Source organism: Chrysemys picta, chromosome 6, assembly GCF_011386835.1.
Source record: "Chrysemys picta bellii isolate R12L10 chromosome 6, ASM1138683v2, whole genome shotgun sequence".
NCBI classification, from domain to species: domain Eukaryota; kingdom Metazoa; phylum Chordata; order Testudines; family Emydidae; genus Chrysemys; species Chrysemys picta.
Window position 1 is genome coordinate 82,060,390 of NC_088796.1, and position 19,315 is coordinate 82,079,704.

Consider the following 19,315-nt stretch of genomic DNA (forward strand, 5'->3'; position numbering starts at 1 on the left):
CAGCACATTGTGACTACTACGCCTCCTGTCCCAACACTTCCCCCAATACCAGAGGGACTGGTAGAGGGGGTGTAGAGCCATGAAAAAAAGCAGTTGACTGGTTATGGCAGCTTTCTTTAAGGTTGCTTTGTGCCACTGAAATAGCTCAAAGTGGCTTTATCAGAGGGTAGGCTCAGTTCTTTACTTATAACTCTATAATATTCAGTAGCTTGTAGTCTCAGATCATGCTAGATCAGTCTAAATAACAATATGAACAGTCACCTTCCTTTCCTTCCTGGTATCATCAGGCAAGAGTGGTGGAACCTGAGATTCTAGTACTCTTATTTCTTGAGGCTTACACGTTCTTCCCACAGAATAGCCTTCCATTATTACTATGTGTTGTGGCATGCCTGCTTGGCTTGAGGCTAAGCTCTCAACTGAGTTAGGACACCTTCTTGGCTGAATGCCAAACTCCCAGCTGAACTTGGTCATAGAATTTATAGGAAACCAATTAGATCATCCAGTCCTTCTTCCTGCCAGTAGATGATTGTTCCCTGTTCTTTTAGTGCTTTATCTAGTTTAGTTCTAAAAGTCACATCTGATGTGCTTTCTACCACTTCTGGGAGATTTCTAACAGAATGTTAAGAGCTATTAGAAAAAGGATAGCTATCATAATGCCACTTTATAAATCCATGGTACGCCCACAACTTAAATGCTGGGTGCAGTTCTGATTGGCCCCATTTTAAAAAAGATATAACAGAATTGGAAAGGGTACAGAGAAAGGCAAAATAATGATTAAGGATATGGATGAGTTTCTGTATGAGGACTAGGACTGTTCATCTCAGAAAAGATACAACTAAAGGGAGATACGAAATTATAAATGGTGTGAAGAAAATGAATACAGAAGTGTTATTTACCTCTTCACATGACACAAGAACCCGGGATCACCCAATGAAAATAATAGGCAGCAGGTTTTAAACAAACATAAGGAAGTACTTCTTCATACAATGCAGTCAACCTGTGGAATTCATTGCCGGGGGATATTGTGAAGGTCAAAAGTATAACTGGGTTCAAAAAAGAATTAGATAAGTTCATGGAGGATGGGTCCATCAATGACTATTAGCCAAGATGGTCAGGGATGCAACCCTAGGCTCTGGGTGACCCTAAACCTCTAACTGCCAGAAGCTGTAATTTGACAACACGGGATGGATCACTCAATAATTGCCCTGTTCTGTTAATTCCCTCTGAAACGTCTGGCACTGGTCACTTTCGGAAGACAGGATACTGGGGTAGATGGACCATTGATTGACCCAATATAGCCATTCTTATATGGCCCAATGAATCCCACACTCTGGAAGATTTAACTGATACTCAGTCTAAAGGAAGTTAGTTCTAGATATCAGAGTGATTGCCTCTGCTTCTGTGACCATGACCTCCCATAACAACTGTATTCCACTGGAACAATGAAATTGTCAAACAACTGGGATAGGCACATGACTATGAGAGATAGAACCAAGGATGTGGGATTCACTGCCAGAAGCATTAAGAACATCTCTAATCTTGCTGAAGTCAGAGTTAAAAGCAAAACCTGCCTTTTAACCCAATGTTTCACAAAATAGTACCCTCATTCTGCCAGACGCATTTAAAAACCAAACCAAAGCACACCACTTAAGCTGGATTCTTGATGACAGGAAAGAGGGAACAATGTCATCTTTTAACTCACAAGAGGTGCTCAGATAGTATCATGGAAAGGGCTCTAAAAATCTGAACCAAACAACAAAATATCCATTTCTTAATTATAATCGACCTCTCCTATTTACACTCCTTTTTTAATTATGTGAAAAAATTCATTTCCTTCTATGGTGTTTACATCCTTCAATATTTGTACACTCCTATCATATTCCCCCCTATAGTCATCATTTAGAAAAGCTATACTTATTCTTCTCTCATCTCTTCTCTCGTCATTCTTTCCTGTCACTAATTATTTTTCTTTTTTTGTGGGTTCACACCCTATAATTTGTCACCATCTGTTGGTTAATGAGGTACCTACAAATTAATATAATAGTCTAGATACAGTTGCCTCAGAGCTGTACACAGAGAGTGGACAATTACCTTCCTGTTCCTGATGCCTTTGTGTATGCAGCCCACAACTACATCATTCCCCCTTTTTGCTGCCATGTTATCTTATAAAGTCCAGAACACAGCTGTAATTAAGACCAGAATCTAGCACATTCCATATTTCCTGAACAGCCTTTATTGTGAAACTCATTTGTTGACTTTTAACAGTTGGCTATGCAGCACTTAGCTTTTACTTGCATTTACGTTCAAAATTCCTATATTTAAAGTTATTTTGTCTCTTTATCTGTTTATTCAGTTCACCTTGAGAAGTTATTCCTACTGTCACCTGATTTCACCTTTGTCATTAAACTTTTAACAGGTGTTGCATTATTATCCAGCTATCTAGATATAGAATTTAAATAACTATATAATTTTAAAATACCCATATTACTATTTAAATAATTATATAATTTTAAACGACTATTATAATAGCAAAGATGGCATTAGCGAATACATAGCGTAATAAGTATCATTAATATCTTAAAGTACAATAAAATCATTCTACTATTCAAAACTGGTTAAGTTGGGATAAAGAGACGTTGAATTGTGAGGAGGGCCATGGGAAGGGTGAAGGGAGGTAATAAGCAAATTTTGATTTGTAAGTGCTTGTTTAGAAACATCTGGCATTTATCAAAACTGTTATAGAAAAACAGAAATGGAAAGATTCTACACAGCAACATCCTACTAGCCATCTTGCCAAATAATGTACTCAAGAACCAATCATATAAGTTCATATAACTTTTTTAGGATGTTTAGTAATTACAGGGTATTTCCAGGATAAAGTCACTCGTGCAATGACCAAGCCCAATATGTTCTAAATAAAAAAAATTAGTGACAACAAACAAAACTAACCCCAGAGACTGTTTTAAAGCAAGTTTCAAGCATGTGGCCCCAACATCATGAAAAAGAAACAAATGAATAGTGTTCAGGCTTATAAACTGGCATCTCAAAACCTAAGTAAGAAGTTGAGGGGTGTTAGAGCTCTTCTCCTATGATTCTAGAAGCAACTAAGTGTTGTGTTGTCCAGCAACTTTAACAGGGTCAATGTGCCAAAACAAGTACTCTTATTCTTCTCCGATGACCCTGAGATTAGCATGGCTGTTATATTTTCATCCTGGAAAGGTTACTTAGCATGACTATCTCTTTCCTCCAGTTCTGGGATCAAGGAATGTTTAAAGTTGTGTTTTGTTCTTTCAGTGCTTAATATTTCCCTTATCACTGCTCAGTATCTCCCCTGTATGCTGTCCTTTCATTGAGCTACAGCAGAAATTGGAATTCTGTACCTGTGTTTGGCATAGTTATAGGTCGAGCTTGATTATCCACTTCTGCTTCTGTCAAGCATAAGACACCATTAAATCAGAATAAGTGGTAAACCAATGTTAAACTAAATTTCTCCTGCTGTATGATCCTTATAATTATTGTATAAATCAACAGTCACAAGGACATGGAAGTTAAAAAGAGGCATACTGCGATTTGTAATGCTTAAAATAATCATAGAATCATAGAATATCAGAGTTGGAAGGGACCTCAAGAGGTCATCTAGTCCAACCCCCTGCTCAAAGCAGGACCAATTCCCAGCTAAATCATCCCAGCCAGGGCTTTGTCAAGCCGGGCCTTGAAAACCTCCAAGGAAGGAGACTCCACCACCTCCCTAGGTAACGCATTCCAGTGTTTCACCACCCTCCTAGTGAAATAGTTTTTCCTGATATCCAACCTGGACCTCCCCCACTGCAACTTGAGACCATTGCTCCTTGTTCTGTCATCTGCCACCACTGAGAACAGCCGAGCTCCATCCTCTTTGGAACCCCCTTCAGGTAGTTGAAGGCTGCTATCAAATCCCCCCTCATTCTTCTCTTCTGGAGACTAAACAATCCCAGTTCCCTCAGCCTCTCCTCTTAAGTCATGTGCTCCAGACCCCTAATCATTTTTGTTGCCCTCCGCTGGACTCTTTCCAATTTTTCCACATCTTTCTTGTAGTGTGGGGACCAAAACTGGACACAGTATTCCAGATGAGGCCTCACCAATGTCGAATAAAGGGGAACGATCACGTTCCTCGATCTGCTGGCAATGCCCCTACTTATACAGCCCAAAATGCCGTTAGCCTTCTTGGCAACAAGAGCACACTGTTGACTCATATCCAGCTTCTCGTCCACTGTGACCCCTACGTCCTTTTCTGCAGAACTGCTACCTAGCCATTCGGTCCCTAGTCTGTAGCAGTGCACAGGATTCTTCCGTCCTAAGTGCAGGACTCTGCACTTGTCCTTGTTGAACCTCATCAGTTTTTTTTTGGCCCAATCCTCTAATGTGTCTAGGTCCCTCTGTATCCGATCCCTACCCTCTAGTGTATCTACCACGCCTCCTAGTTTAGTGTCATCTGCAAACTTGGTGAGAGTGCAGTCCACACCATCCTCCAGATCATTAATAAAGATATTAAACAAAACCGGCCCCAGGACTGACCCTTGGGGCACTCCGCTTGAAACCGGCTGCCAACTAATGTACTAAGTAAAAATAACACAAGGTACACAGTCTATATTCACCTATTTCAAAAGGGGAAAACACTGTCCTTATATACAGGAAAACTCTTCACACCCACCCCCAGGGGGACTTTCCCTTTAAAACCCTCTGTCCCAGCTGGAATATACCCTGTGTGAACCTGGGCCAATATCTAGTGCAAGTTAGCAAAAATGGCCGGTTAGTTGTGCCTTTCTCTTTGTAATTAATACTAAAGCGTGTTTCCTTGAGGAATATTCCTCATGGGCTTCCAACCCCTCTGCCTCCCTCACCTCACTGCTAACACGGGGCTTTGACAATGTGCCAGTTATGAACTGAGCCCTCGATCTTGCGTGCCCGTGTGGTGCTCCCCCCGCAGTCCCCGCTTCGTGGCTCCGGCCAGACCAGCCAGCCACCCGCCCGCTGTTCTGCGCTCCCCCCCAGTCCCGCCTCAGCCGTCAGAGGAAGCCCGGAATCCCGCGGCGGGCACCACACACGCCTCTCGCTCCTCTCACTGGTCTAGAACACGCGGACTGCCGGGGAGGGGCGTGGCCACGGCCTGGTGACGTATCAGCCGCTCGCTCTCTCCTGTCCACGCCGGCTGACGTCAGTGTGCGCTCAGGGGGACCGGAAGCGGTGGTTGGCGATGGCGGCTGCGGTGGGGATGGGGCAACAGTGGGTGCTGGTGGAGATGGTGCAGGCCTTCTATGAGGTGAGACTTCCCTCATCCCCGCTCGAGCCGGGTCCGGCATCCCCCCCCTTCTCCTTCAGTGGGGCCGGTCCTGCCGCATGGGGCGAGCGCCGGGGCGATGAGCTCAACCTGAGGGAGAGGGGCGCTGGGTGACGGCCCCGCCTGGTGACACCAGCTCGCGGGGGAGAGGTGTTGTGTCGCACTAGTGGGGGGCTGCTTTGGGGCGGGGGTACCTGTGGTACTGGCGGGCCGGGGCGGGCGCTGGCGGGGGGTTGGGGGACCCTGTGGCATGGGTGATTCCAGCAGGAGCCAAGCACCAGGCTGTACTGGCCGCACAAGGAGCGGGGCAGTGAATCGGTCCAGCAGGGTATGATAGAGCTGATGATAAGACCACTGGAGCAGGCAGCACTGACTGGTCACTTCTCACAGACCTAAGAGGGGCTCAGAAAAGAACAAGGAGAATGACTTAGTGATCTGGATAAACTCAGGGTGTGAGGAAGTGGGATTGCTGACCTTGCAGAGGAGGGGATCACAGTATAAAAAATAACATGCAGTAGAGTGGGAGTGTCTCTTTGTGCCTTAATCCAAGTACAAGGGGATGTTTGGCCAAAATAAAAAGTGGGAAATTTGCAACTGATAAAAGGGCTTAGTCTTTTACATGACCTGTCATTTGACTCTGGAACTTGCTGCCACAGGACATCATTGAGGCCAAGAATTAAAAAAAAAAAAAAAGATTCATAAAGAGATTGAACATTTATATGACTCTTGGGAATCCTAAGTTGTCATAATTTATTATCAAGTTTTGGATGGTCTATTAAACCTCATGTATCATGTATGAACCAACTTCCAACTATTAGACACTAACATGAGACCTAATGTGGGGGATAGATTACTTCCTGTCTGCTTATTGTGAGGTTCTTACACCTTTCTCTGAAGCGTTTGGTACCAACTACTGTCAGAGACAGGACGCTGGACTAGATGGACATTGGGTCTGGTCCTTAATAGCAGTTCCTATATTGACATTTTTTGGTCAAAGTTAAAGTATGGTGACATTTGTGTCTCTCAAGGTAAATCTAAGGTTTCAGAGTAGCAGCCGTGTTAGTCTGTATCCGCAAAAAGAAGAACAGGAGGACTTGTGGCACCTTAGAGACTAACAAATTTATTAGAGCATAAGCTTTCGTGGACTACAGCCCACTTCGGATATGCATCCGAAGAAGTGGGCTGTAGTCCACGAAAGCTTATGCTCTAATAAATTTGTTAGTCTCTAAGGTGCCACAAGTCCTCCTGTTCTTCTTTTTGAAGGTAAATCTAGTATCCATCTGAGGTGGGGCTTCACATTCACCTTGAGAATTTATGCAATGTGCTAGTCAGCATTATGGGCCACTTCTGACTTGGAGGCAGTTTGTTCCATATTGTGATGATGATTCTGCTGTTAAACTCTATGCTATATTTTGGTACACACTGTTTTTGCCACATTTATTTTTTGAGGCAAAATCTACCATTTTGGTAAAAGAGTCGACGCAATAAGACAAGAGACTTTAGTTTACACGTTGTTACGATTATTGAAAGGCAAAGATTTATGAATTCAAACTCTGAATTTATTTTCCCTTAAAAGGGACTCTATTGTCATTTTATGCTAATTGGGAAATGGGTAATTATTTCCAGACTGTTAGAAACAGGCATTTCTGTGTTAGAAGCAAACTGATGACCTGGTTGCCACTTCATAGGTAAAGGTGTTGCTCTAATCTCTTCTATCTCACACACAATCTAGGTGGTGACCTACTTCCATGTAAAGGAATCTTGTTTGAGTTACCTAGCAGGTCATGCAATGAAAAGTACTGCTCACAGAAGAAGCAGCAACTCTAACATTAATGGCATTTTTGGTTGGTCTCTCTCTTCCCCCTAGTTGTTCCTACAGCTTGGTCATTTAACATGGTTCTTAAAAGACCAGCAAATTACAAGTGAAAGATACATTACCAGCGATGTGCACTGTGTACAGTAACTCCTCCCTTAATGTTGTAGTTATGTTCCTGAAAAATGCTACTTTAAGCAAACGATGTTAAGTGAATCCAGTTTCCCCATAAGAATTAATGTAAATAAGGTGGGTTTAGGTTCCAGGGAAATTTTTTTCATCAGACAAAAGACTATACACACACATACACGGTATAAGTTTTAAACAAACAATTTAATATTGTACATAGCAATGATGATTGTGGAGCTTGGTTGAGGTGGTAAAGTCAGAGGGTGGAATGCCTTACTGCTAAATGATGAACTAGCACTCAGCTGAGCCCTCAAGGCTTAACACGTTGTTAATGTAGCCTCATACTCTACAAGGCAGCATGAATGGAGAGAGGGGAGACAGCATGGTAGAGAGCGAGAGAGAGAGAGACACCCCGTGTTTGAGAGAGAGGCGAGCATTGCCCCTTTAAGTACGCAGACCCTACTCTAAGTACACTGCCTTTTTAAGTAGACCAGCAAGTTGAGACAGCAGCTGCTGCCAGCAAGCTCCCTCCGTCTGAGCCCCTAATCTGTGGAGATGGGGTAAAGGAGTGGGGGGCAGGAGGGGCCGGGGACACCCTGACATTAGAACCCCTCTTCTTCCCCCTCCTCCCCCCCCCCCTGCACAGCAAGCAGGAGGCTCCTGGGAACAGCTCCAAGGCAGAGGGCAGGAGCAGCACACAGCAGTGGGGAGAGGGTCAGCTGAACTGCCCGGCAACTGCTGGGCGTCTGCTACACAGGGAACTTAAGGGAGCTGGTGGGGGGGCTGCCGGTCCACCCTGGTTCCAAGCCTCCACCAACTAGCTCCAACAGGCTGCTTTTTCTGCAAGCAGTGGACAAAGCAGGCAGCTGCCAAACAACATTATAAGGGAGCATTGTGCAACTTTAACCGAGCATGTTCTCTAATTGATCAGCAACGAAACAGTGTTAACCAGGACGACTTTAAGTGAGGCGTTACTGTAACACGTTTCATTTGTTGGTTGTAAAGCTCATCCTTTTTAAGTGACATGTCCAGATCATGGGCGGCTGGTATCGTAGGCAAGGGGAGGCTGTGCCTCCCCAAATAGCCTACTGTGGCCCCGCCCGCAGGCCAGCATGCCTCCTGCAGGGACTTGGGATGGCTGGTGCTGGGCCGCGCTGCCTGCCCTGTGCTCCAGGGTTGGCCACCTGTGCACCAGGACTGGGGGCCGCTCAGGGGGGGCAGAAACCATGCTACCCAGCCGCCTGAACCCCGGTGCTGGGGGTGCGGTGGCCGCGTCACCCAGCCGCCCGAGCACCGGGATTGGGGGTACGGGGACCACTCTGTCCGGCCACCTGCAGCACCGAGGCTGGGGGCGCTGTGGCTGCACTGCCCAGGGGCTGTGGATGCTGAGGCTGCATCGTGCTGGGGCCGGGGGGGGGGGGGGGGGGGGCTGCAGTGGAGGTGCTTTGGGCTCCTGCGGGTGAGGGGAAGGCGCACAGAGTGGGGCCTCAGGCACAAGGGGCAGGGCCGGGGGTTAGCCTCCCCGGTCGGCTGGGTCACTGGCTGCCCGTGGTCCAGATGTTTTAAAAACATCTGAGTTTAGAACCTCCCTCCAGCACCATCTCTGAAGGAAAAAAAAATAGTTTAGATAAATTTTAACCTGATGTCATCAGAATGAGAATTGATATGAAGAATTTGCAGAAGACACTGGCAAAAAGAGTTTAAACAAATACATGCACACAAAATATGTTGGGGAGGGGAAAGCTGCAGCATGTATTAAAATCGAAGCTCACTTCAGAGTCTCCCATGCTTACTTCAGTACAAAGTTGCTATTTTCTTGAATCTACAGTTCTTTCAGTCAGCACTCTGTTTGTAAGTGAGCCAAAATAAGTTAGGTAATTGTTTAGGTAGTACAACCTGCCCCATGGCTAGTGGGTTTTGGATTTCATTTGATCACTTTCAGAGCCAACTGCTAATAAAGAAGTTGAGCAATGAAATACAGAAGAGTATCTTCAGAATGCTACTCTTCTCAGTTCCCTGTTTACTAAGACCTTGTCTACACTACAGGGGAAATTCGATCTAAGCTACGCAATTTGAGTTACATGAATAGTGTAACTCAAATCGGCATAGCTTAGATATACTTACTGCGAGGTCCACACTACGCTCTCCCGTTGACTCCCCCTACTCTTCTCAATCCAGTGGAGTACAGGTGTCGATGGGAGAGCTATCGCTAGACCCGCTAAATCAACTGCTGATGCATTGATCACCGCTCGTGGATGCCCCAGTAAACGTAGATAAGCCCTAAGTCTCACTCTGGATCACTGCTCCTTGTGAGTTAGGTCTGTTTGTATGATAAATATAATCCTTTTCTTTGAACTAGATGAAGAACATGCAGGCATGTTTAGTTTTTAAACTTTAAATCTGATAATTCACATCAGAATATTAACCCTAATTTCTGTGCAGTGCTGTCTTAGTGTAACCAAATTCCTGTTCTGGCTGGGTCTCTGTGTGTATTTGCACATCCACAAACAGCCCCTAAAAGGTGTGGCTTCTCCCAGAGGGGAGGCATACTGGACCAAGGAAGTAATTCTGAGAAGAAGGTCAGGGGAGGAGGTGCTTCTTGCCTGCGGGAAAAGCAAAAGTGTCAGGAGTCAGCAGCACCAGGAGGGGAGATGCCTCTGTCTCCTCCTGCTTACGTGTTCTGCTACTGTGATCTTGTGGCTGTATCGTTCCTGGTACTCTGCCTGTTTGTGCTAACCCAAAAGGAGGAGACTGTGAGGTCTCACAACAGTACTATGACGACAAGGCCGGAGGGAGTCACTATCTACCCTCTCTTTTATTTCCTCCAAATGATCTAATGTTGAAATTATCTAATTGATGCCACCAGATCCTCTCCTCTGATGATCATAGTGGAACAAGGCTTTGGTATCCACTGGATTGTTTTATTGCTGTTTTAAACTAGAATTTGCTCTAATCAGAATTGTACACTACAGTTACTAAATTCTGGTGGCTCTGGATGCCTGTCTACTATATCACTTCTACCGTTATTACCAGGGCCCTACCAAATTCATGGTCCATTTTGATCAATTTCACAGTCATAGGATTTTAAAAATTGTAAATTTCAGGTATTTAAATCTGAAATTTCATGGTGTTGTAATTATAGGGGTCCTGACCCAAAAAGGAGTTAGGGGTTGTAAAGTTATTGTAGGAAGGGTTGCAGCACTGCTACCCTTACTTCTGCACTGAGCAGCTGGAGAGCGGCGGCTGCTGGCCGGAAGCCCAGCTCTGAACGCAGCAGCGCAGAAGTAAGGGTGGCAATACCATACCAAGCCACCCTTACTTCTGTGTTGCTGCTGGCAGGGTTCTGCCTTTAGAGCTGGGCGCCTGACCAACAGCTGCTGCTCTATGGGCGCCCAACTCTGAAGTCAGTGTAGAAGTAAGGGTGGCAATACTGTGACCCTTCCCCAAAATAACCTTGTGACCCCCACCCTGCACCTCCCTTTTGGGTTAGGACCTCCAATTTGAGAAACACTGGTCTCCCCATGAAATCCGTATAGTATAGGGTACAAGCACACAAAAGACCAGATTTCACGGTCTGTGACACATTTTTCATGGCCGTGAATTTTGTAGGGCCCTAGTTATTATCACTGGTAGAACTGAACAGGAGTGTTAGAGGTTAAGTATGGAGCTGTAAATCGGGAGATCTGGGATTCATCTCCAACTCTTCTACTAACGTGTGACCTCGGGGAAATTTCTGCCTTAGTTTTCATGTTGATTAAATGAAAAGTGCTCTTCAAATGCCAACTTCTGTTATCACGTGAAGTGATGTGTTGCATACATCCTTATTACCACCTTTATTGTCGCTATTGAAATATCTGTACTGATAATTGTTACTACTTTTGTTTCTCAGTGCATCTGTATTCCAATTCCTCCATTTCTGTAGGCCCTATACTAACAAAATACTAAACTGTTTTTGGAAATAGCTTCTCACAGTTATATTCCTATATGGATTGGATAGAAGGGTGTCTGTATCAGGTTCTTGGAAAATAACTGATGTCCACTTTGTATACTGGACCCTTGTTAAAATAGAACATAAGAACAGCCATACTGGGTCAGACCACAGATCCATCTAGTATCCTGTCTTCCAACAGTGGCCAATGCTAGGTGCCCCAGAGGGAATGAACAGAACAGGTAATCATCAAGTGATGCATCCCCTGTCACCCATTCCCAGCTTCTGGCAAACATAGACTAGGGACACCATCCCAGCCCATCCTGGCTCATAACCATTGATGGACCTATCCTCCATGAATTTATCTAGTTCTTTTTTGAACCCTTTTATAGTCTTGGCCTTCACAACATCAGCTAAACATAGCTAAACCCATGTTCTAAACGAGCTATCAAGCGTTGATGTTTTAGAATTAGGTTTATGTCTAGTATGAACTTGTTCCTTACATGGGCAGGCTTTAGCCTCATGCAATTTCTATTAATTCGGCTACAGATTTAATCAAATGTAGTCTGTCTAGCGGTGAGTCTGTATAATATTTTAAATATATGTATTAATTTAATGCAGTTAAAAGTGACCCTGAGCCAGCAAAGTATGCTATTCACTTCCATACAAACTCCCTATCCACAGCTTTGCCAGTGTAATTTAGGCTAACCTGCGATGTACTTGCTAATCCTCTCATGCACCTTTTTAGAACTGAAACTGCCTAACATATCAACTTTGAGAGCAGCTTATTATGTCTTCCACTAACACATAGGATAAGACCATCCGTGTTCACTTTAACACTAAGTAGGCAGGATCTGCAAAGCCTTGAACTTTCATAAAACACTATTATATATATATATATGAGAGAGAATATGAATGATTTTTTTTTTTAAATAAAGGAGGTATATATGAACAGTTCTAGTTGATGCAAGGCAACTTTGTTTCTTTTAGAATTATAATAATGGAAAGGAAAAATACCAGCTAATTAAAACTGAATCTTATATGGACTCTTTTTAATTTCTAGGCTCCTGCTTACCATCTTATTTTGGAAGGAATTCTAATACTGTGGATAATCAGACTTCTTTTCTCTAAAACCTATAAACTTCAAGAACGGTCTGACCTCACACCTAAGGTATATTGTAATAACATTCTTCCCAATATGCAGATTTTTTCCTTATAGCAACAATTTATAATGCTAATACATTTGTCTGTTGTGACACTCGGAATGTGGTGTGATCACCTCACAAATTGAAACCACAGTGATAAAGCGATATTTCTAGTGACTCCAAAATAGAGTAAGAGATCTTTCAATATGCGTTTTGTTTTGGACAGGAAAAATAATTGATTAGAAATATTACACCAATTAGAGGAAAACTTAATTTTTAGAAAGTTACAAATCAGAAATTTGAAGGAATTGAATTAACTGTTAAATTTCTAGAGAGATGAAATTGGCATCAGCTCTACTTTGTGAACAGAGTTGTTTTAACAATGGAAACTTCAGGTAGATTTAAAACAAAAACAAAAAAAACCACAACATTGGAGAAATTCATGCTGAATTTTGCTGTCCTGGAAAGCAATTGCTAAATAATCAGTCTGGAAATAGAATGTCAGCATAAAATACTGGCACCTAACACTTCAGATATTAGCAAGTTTAAGAGAGGATTGAGAACTTTATACATCAGTGGGGATAAAATTCTGTTTAACTTTTAAACTCATTCCTGCAAACAGTTGTATTCTTGCTTAACTCTAAACACTAGTAGTCCCATTGACTCTAGTTGGACTACATATGTACGTAAGTTAAGCATGTGTAAGTATCAGAATTAAACATCAGTACTTCATTTTTCTCTTTCTTGGTTCTCCTACTTCACCTGATGCTCAAAGCCATTATATTCTAAAAACTAGTGACAATGGTGGGGAGGGCCGCATGACTTCTTCTGTACTGGTATCTAAGGGTATGTCTTCACTACTGGCTGGATCGGCGGGAAGCGATCAATCCAGCGGGGATCGATTTATTGCATCTAGTTTAAATGCGATTAATCGATCCCCAAGCACGCTCCTGTTGACTCCTGTACTCCAGCTCCGCGAGAGGTGCAGGCAGAGTCGACAGGGGAGCAGGAGCAGTTGACTCACCGTAGTGAAGACACCGCGGTAAGTAGATCTAAGTACATCGACTTCAGCTACGTTATTCATGTAGCTGAAGTTACGTAACTTCAATCGATCCCCTCCATCCACAGTATAGACCAGGCCTAGTAGTCAATAAGGGGCTGAGAGGCCTTAGTGGATCTGCTTAGGCTAGAAGTGTTGCCACCAATAGGCTATTGTATTGAGGGTCATGGGTTCCTGAGATTTTTAACCAATATAATTTTATCTTATAATTTTAAATATTCACCTTCTGTCCACCACTATGACACTGCCTTTACCCTTCAGGCATCATCTTCCAGGTCTGCTTATGTGTTAATGGTGAATATGGATATTGCTGGACAATGCTGCACAGCAATAAACTGTATTGAAAGTTTGAGAACAGAGAGATCAGTATTAAAACTACGATATTTAGTTTAAAAAAATCCATAGCATATCACCCTTAACATGCTAGGCTAGCAGCATTGACACTAGCTAAATACTTGATGAAACTATAAGAATTTAAGAATTCTTAAAACCTTGCAGACTGCTGAAGAAATCTAATGCATGTGCTATAATTACATTCATGAGCACACTAGCTTTTAATCTCAGTAGTAGCCAAGCACACATTCTAACATGATTGTAGCTATTTCTAAATATTAAACAAATATTTAGACTTAATGTTGTTGCACACATTTATGTCAGTTTATTTCCTTTCAAATATAGAAATATAAAACAATTTTAAGAAAATCTCTTCTGAAACATAGGGCCATTTATATTTTGATACAGAAGGTCTTGTCCTCTTCAAATATGAAATGTATTCTATAAACAGTCACAGTTGAAAAACAAAATCATTCATCGTCTAAATAAAAAGAAAATATTGAAACTACAACAAAATAAACTTATAATTGTGTACACTTCCCTTTCCAATTTCTAATCTTTTTTGTCATTTAGACTGAAATTTTTTCTTTAAATATAAGTATGAGTTTTCTGCATCAGAATCTTCATACAAAAATTGAAGTTACTGAAATAATGGATTTTCTTAAATAGTAATCCTGTAATAAGTATCAATAAGTAGGTTATGTAGTTTTTAAATATTCTATTAGCCTTACAGTTTATATTGACATTTAATTACAATAATGTGAAAATCCAATATCATAAAGCTTTTTTGTTTTGCATTTGTGAATAGATCATCAGGAGTGTCTCATTTTCTTTGTCTTTTTGCAAGGATGGGATTTTATTATACCTGGAAAATAACTCTTAGGAAATGTTACTCTTCAACGGTATTAAGGGAGGTGTTACATTTTAGAACTCATGGCCCTAGTGGCTGCTGACGTTTTAAGGATTGTGTAGCTGGGCTAGACAGCGTGGTACTTAAAATGCCAGCAGCCCTCTGGAGCCTTTTCTGCACTAGTGCTAAGAACAATAATAGGATATATTGGCAATATCAATCCTAGTGTAAATGTAGCCTTAGTTATTTTCCCATATCCTGTGTATGGGGATCGTTCATTGCAAGAGAATTACTTAAATTATAAAACCAAAGAGTGGAGGTTGTCAGTTCTAGTCTCCGTATCTACAGCTTTAGTTAGTCTTTTAAAATAAGTTAAAAGTAGTTTCAAACTTAACATCCCTTTAATAGCTAATGCTTATATCATAGCTCTACTTAGTGTCATTGTGGTTCAGGGGTTAGAGAGTATAGGACTAGGTGGAACTAAGCAACTCCTGAAGTCTAATGCTGGTTCTGACTCTGATTCACTGTGTATCCTTGTGCAAGTGACATGACCTCTGTTACTCCATCTGAAAATTGGACAGGAACACTTGCCTACCTTGCATGTGTTGTGAGGATTAGTAGTTATGACATGCTATTCTACTGATGTTACCCAATGTGCAGATTATGCTAATTTGATTAGTAATTGTTGCTTCTATTGTGTCCCTTCACTTAGCACTGTAATGCAAGAACTGTTTGTTTAATAGTGCTATAGAATGGTTGAGGACAGGAAGTGAGGAATGCTATATCTAATATTAAATTAGAGGGTGATTTTGCTAGTTGGTAATCAGGAAGAAATTGCCTTAGTTAAAATTTTGACCAGGATGCTGAGTCAACATCTTTTCTTTTACAAAACATGCCATGAGATCTTTAATGAATAGATCTGGCCAGGATCTCTCCTTTCAAAGTCACCCCAAGTAGTGCAGAGCCCCTCTGTATAGTATTTGATCGTAATACATCTCTACCCCAATATAACGCGACCTGATATAACACTAATTCAGATATAACGCAGTAAAGCAGTGCTCCGGGAGTGGGAGGGGCTGCGTGCTCTGGCGGATCAAAGCAAGTTCAATATAATGTGGTTTCACCTATAACGTGGTAAGATTTTTTTGGCTCCCAAGGACAGCATTATATTGGGGTAGAGGTGTAGTTCAGCATTGACTTGGAAGGGTGCCACATGTTGATATAGTTCTTTTGGCTAGAACTATACCCATCTGCTTATCATACCATAATCTGCTATAATGGAAATCATATTTGAAAGATACTAAATTTTGGGTATTTTGACTTCTGATCCTTTCAGGAAAAGGAAGAATTGATTGAAGAGTGGCAACCAGAACCTCTTGTTCCTCCTGTATCAAAAGATCATCCAGCTCTCAACTACAATGTTGTTTCAGGGTAAATTTAGCACAAAATAGTCTTGTGTTCAACTTCAATATAAATCTCTTTTCAAATGTCTCTGTTTTTAAACATAGGAGGATTTTAATGTTCCTGGAATATCTTTGTGAGTGAGTTGTATGTTAGGATTACAGGACTGGGTTTGTCACTGATGCTAAAGCCTCCTATCATAATTGCATCCGAAGAAGTGGGCTGTAGCCCATGAAAGCTTATGCTCAAATAAATTTGTTAGTCTCTAAGGTGCCCCAAGTACTCCTGTTCTTTTTGCGGATACAGACTAACACGGCTGTTACTCTGAAACCTCCTATCAAAGTTCATTATATCTTTGTTGAAACAGAATTAACTTCTGAGGAGATACAATAGTAAAGAGAATCTAATTCTCTTTTTAATCACGGATGGCAAAGTATTAGGTAATTGGGCTTCATCTTGGTATCTTATTCAGGATCCTTTTCTGTTTGACGACTAATAACCAAAATGAAGCAAATTTTGTAAAGGTATAGGCCTAAATCTCCAAAAGCGACTAATAATTTTTGGGTTTCCACCTGGAGGGACCTGATTTTTATAGAGGATTGGCACTTTCTTATAATTAGACTACTTTAAGGTATCTCAAGCTGGGCTCTCAAAAGTGGAGTCATTTGAAATCTTGGCTATAACATCTTAGGGCTATAACATCTTAGGGCAAATTTGAAATGGTACTACACCAATGTGCACTAGCCAATTAGTGTGTGACATCCTGGTGCGGACTAATGCACCGTGTAGACAGAAAAGCCCTCATAAGAGTGATACTGATTCATGATATTTCCCATATGTGTTGCAACACAGATGCAATTCAAACATAAGTGTACTTCTACAGTGTACATCATAGTACTGCAGGAATGGTACAATGGTACATTTTTTGTTTTAACTTTTATGTTGGTAGCATTTAAAATAAAGATACAGCGATGATTGGGCTCCAAAAAATTCGATCGTGCTAAATGCGAGGCAGTGGGGAAGGCACATTCCCTTTTTAGTGTTGTTTTTTTTCCCCTTTGGCGGCGCTGCAGCCCCCCCCCCCCTTTTTTTTTTCTTTTTTGCGCTTCTGCGGCGCTCCTGCTATTTTTTTTTTATTATTATTTATTATTTTTTATTTTGGTGCTTCGGTGGTGCTCTGGCCGCTTTTTTCTTTTTTTCTTTTTTGTGCTGTGTGTGTGTGTGTGTGTGTGTGTGTGTGTGTGTGTGTGTGTGGGCGGGGGGAGAGTTTGTCCCTGAGTCACTGATGCTGGTAGGGGTGTCCTGCATCTCAGCAAGGGCAGCGTGGTTAGATTTGTAGAACCCTCAGGTGTTACTTGGACAGTGAGGCTAATAGGGGCTGTCAAGCTGGTGATTTGGCCCTGAGCCTCTCAACGTTTGGGGCGATTTGGTGCAACACTTCAGGGCCAGAGGCAGATTAAGGTTTCCTGGGGCCCTGGGACAAAGCAAGTGCCCCCCCCCCCCCCCGCCCCTTCCACCTGCTAGCCCGCCCCCCATTCTGCCTCGTCTGCCTGCAGACCCCGCCCACGGTTCCACCCCTTTCTGCTCCTTCCCTGGGGTGGCACTCAGGGTCCCCCCATTCTACACACCCCCACTGCAGCTCCTCAATCCATTTGCTACTTTATGTCCTCCCCATCCCCCACTGCGGCCCCAAGACCAGAGATGCCCTGTCCCCCTGTCACAGCCTGAGGCCGCAGTGGGGAGTGAGTGCTCCCCCCCCCCCCCCCCCAAGCTGTGAGGCTGCCTCCTGGGGCTGCAGTGGGGGGGTGTCCCAGTTCTTGGGCTTCCCCCGCCACCCCCTGCGCTTCTGCTGGGGATGGGTTGGAGCGCTGGGGGCTTCCCCTGCTCCCTCCCCACCTTCTGCTGGGGACACCATCAGGGAGGCGCGGGGGGCCCCCAGTTGACCACTGCCCCTGGGCGCTTCTGCGGTGCTCCGGATGCTGCTTTTTGGGGTGGGGGGGGGGGGCGCTTCGGTGGCGCTCTGGCGGTGACAGCCCAGTTCACATCTCAGAATTAATATACAAGTGAAAATTTCCATATCCTATTGGCAGTTCAAGAGCCATCTTGTTCCCTACTAAATTAGTGATTCAGGTAGCCTGTTGACAGTAACGGCAGTCTTCCTTCTGTGATTTTGATGTTAGTCTTCCACAAAAATGTGTGTAATGCATCTCTTAATTATAATGATATGTGGTGGGGGTTCTTTATTGCCATATTTAATATAGCTTGTGGATTTGAAGCACATGTAGCCGACGGTACCTTAGGAAGTATGAAATATTGTCTGCTAAAAGTAGAATGAAAACCTCTTGATTTAATCTAACACACATTATGGTGGGGGTATTCTCCTTTGTGGAAGACAGTTCTATACCTCGTGTTAATGCCATATTCAGTTTGATTACATAGATTCTTGTCTGACCTGAACAGATGAGTTTGTTACTTAACCAAAAGTTCCAGCAGCTAATGTTGTTAATGATGGCAAAACCAGCGATGCAGAGCATTTTCTTAACAAAGAACAATAATTAATTTAAAATTGGTTGTCTAAAGCTATGTAAAGACCACTTTAAGAGCATCTATGTTGAATTAACTGATTCATGAAATATAATAGACTATGCTTTGTAGGGAAACTAATTGCAAGATAGCCTGTTTAGACAGGATCATGCTGAATTATCATTCAGCAAATGTGCACCTTAATGATTAAGGGAAAAATAATGAAATGTTGGAAACACAAATGCTAAAAATGAAGTATATCCCTGAAATAAAAAAAGTCCACAATAAACTTTGTAGACATTAGTACTTGTTCTACGTTAACTTTAATAAAATGTTATTACTTGTTTTCTTATAACTTTTGATATATCTTTGTATTTTATGTTGAAGATGAAATTCAGTGTTTGCCTTTGTCTGTACGTGCAACTCCCGTAAATATCAGTGGACGCCCTAAGCACAGATTTGGAATCTTAGGACCCTAAAAGACATTATCCAATCAATATACACGTAGATTCCATGAACATCACTTTGAATTCTTTGTTTTTATATGAAGTAAGAATGTGGGCCACTCAATGTCTGATTATAACTAGTGGTCCCATAGGTGATATTGTAGGAACTGGGGCGCATAAAAAAAACCCTAATGCTTTAAGGCTGCTCCACATCCCCACACTTCTTTGTGAAATTTTTGTCTTGTAGCACTTGCTATAACTGAGGTTGCAAAGTAGTTTACAGAATGCAGTATCCTGTTTCCATATGCTTATAACTTTGCAGTGAAATTACATTTAGACTGAAGTTCTCCATGTTTAGTCTTTGCCCAAG

At 42.5% G+C, this 19,315-nt stretch overlaps 1 protein-coding gene across 5 annotated transcripts in view; it reads left to right on the forward strand.

Annotated features, from left to right (window-relative positions):
- Window positions 1-5,145: 5,145 nt before the first annotated feature.
- The window catches only part of SPTLC1 (serine palmitoyltransferase long chain base subunit 1), a 47,586-nt gene continuing 33,416 nt past the window's right edge, over window positions 5,146-19,315 (forward strand). For 4 of the 5 annotated variants that reach the window (XR_006175489.2, XM_065550374.1, XM_042854599.2 and 1 more), the window contains exons 1-3: window positions 5,146-5,299; window positions 12,251-12,358; window positions 15,912-16,006. Coding sequence is in view for 3 of the 5 variants with exons in the window: in XM_065550374.1 (XP_065406446.1) it covers window positions 5,234-5,299; window positions 12,251-12,358; window positions 15,912-16,006 (269 nt within the window). In the remaining 2 variants the exon portion in view is untranslated. The remainder of the gene's footprint in view (window positions 5,300-12,250; window positions 12,359-15,911; window positions 16,007-19,315) is intronic. The other variant, XM_042854601.2, reaches the window with a different exon arrangement.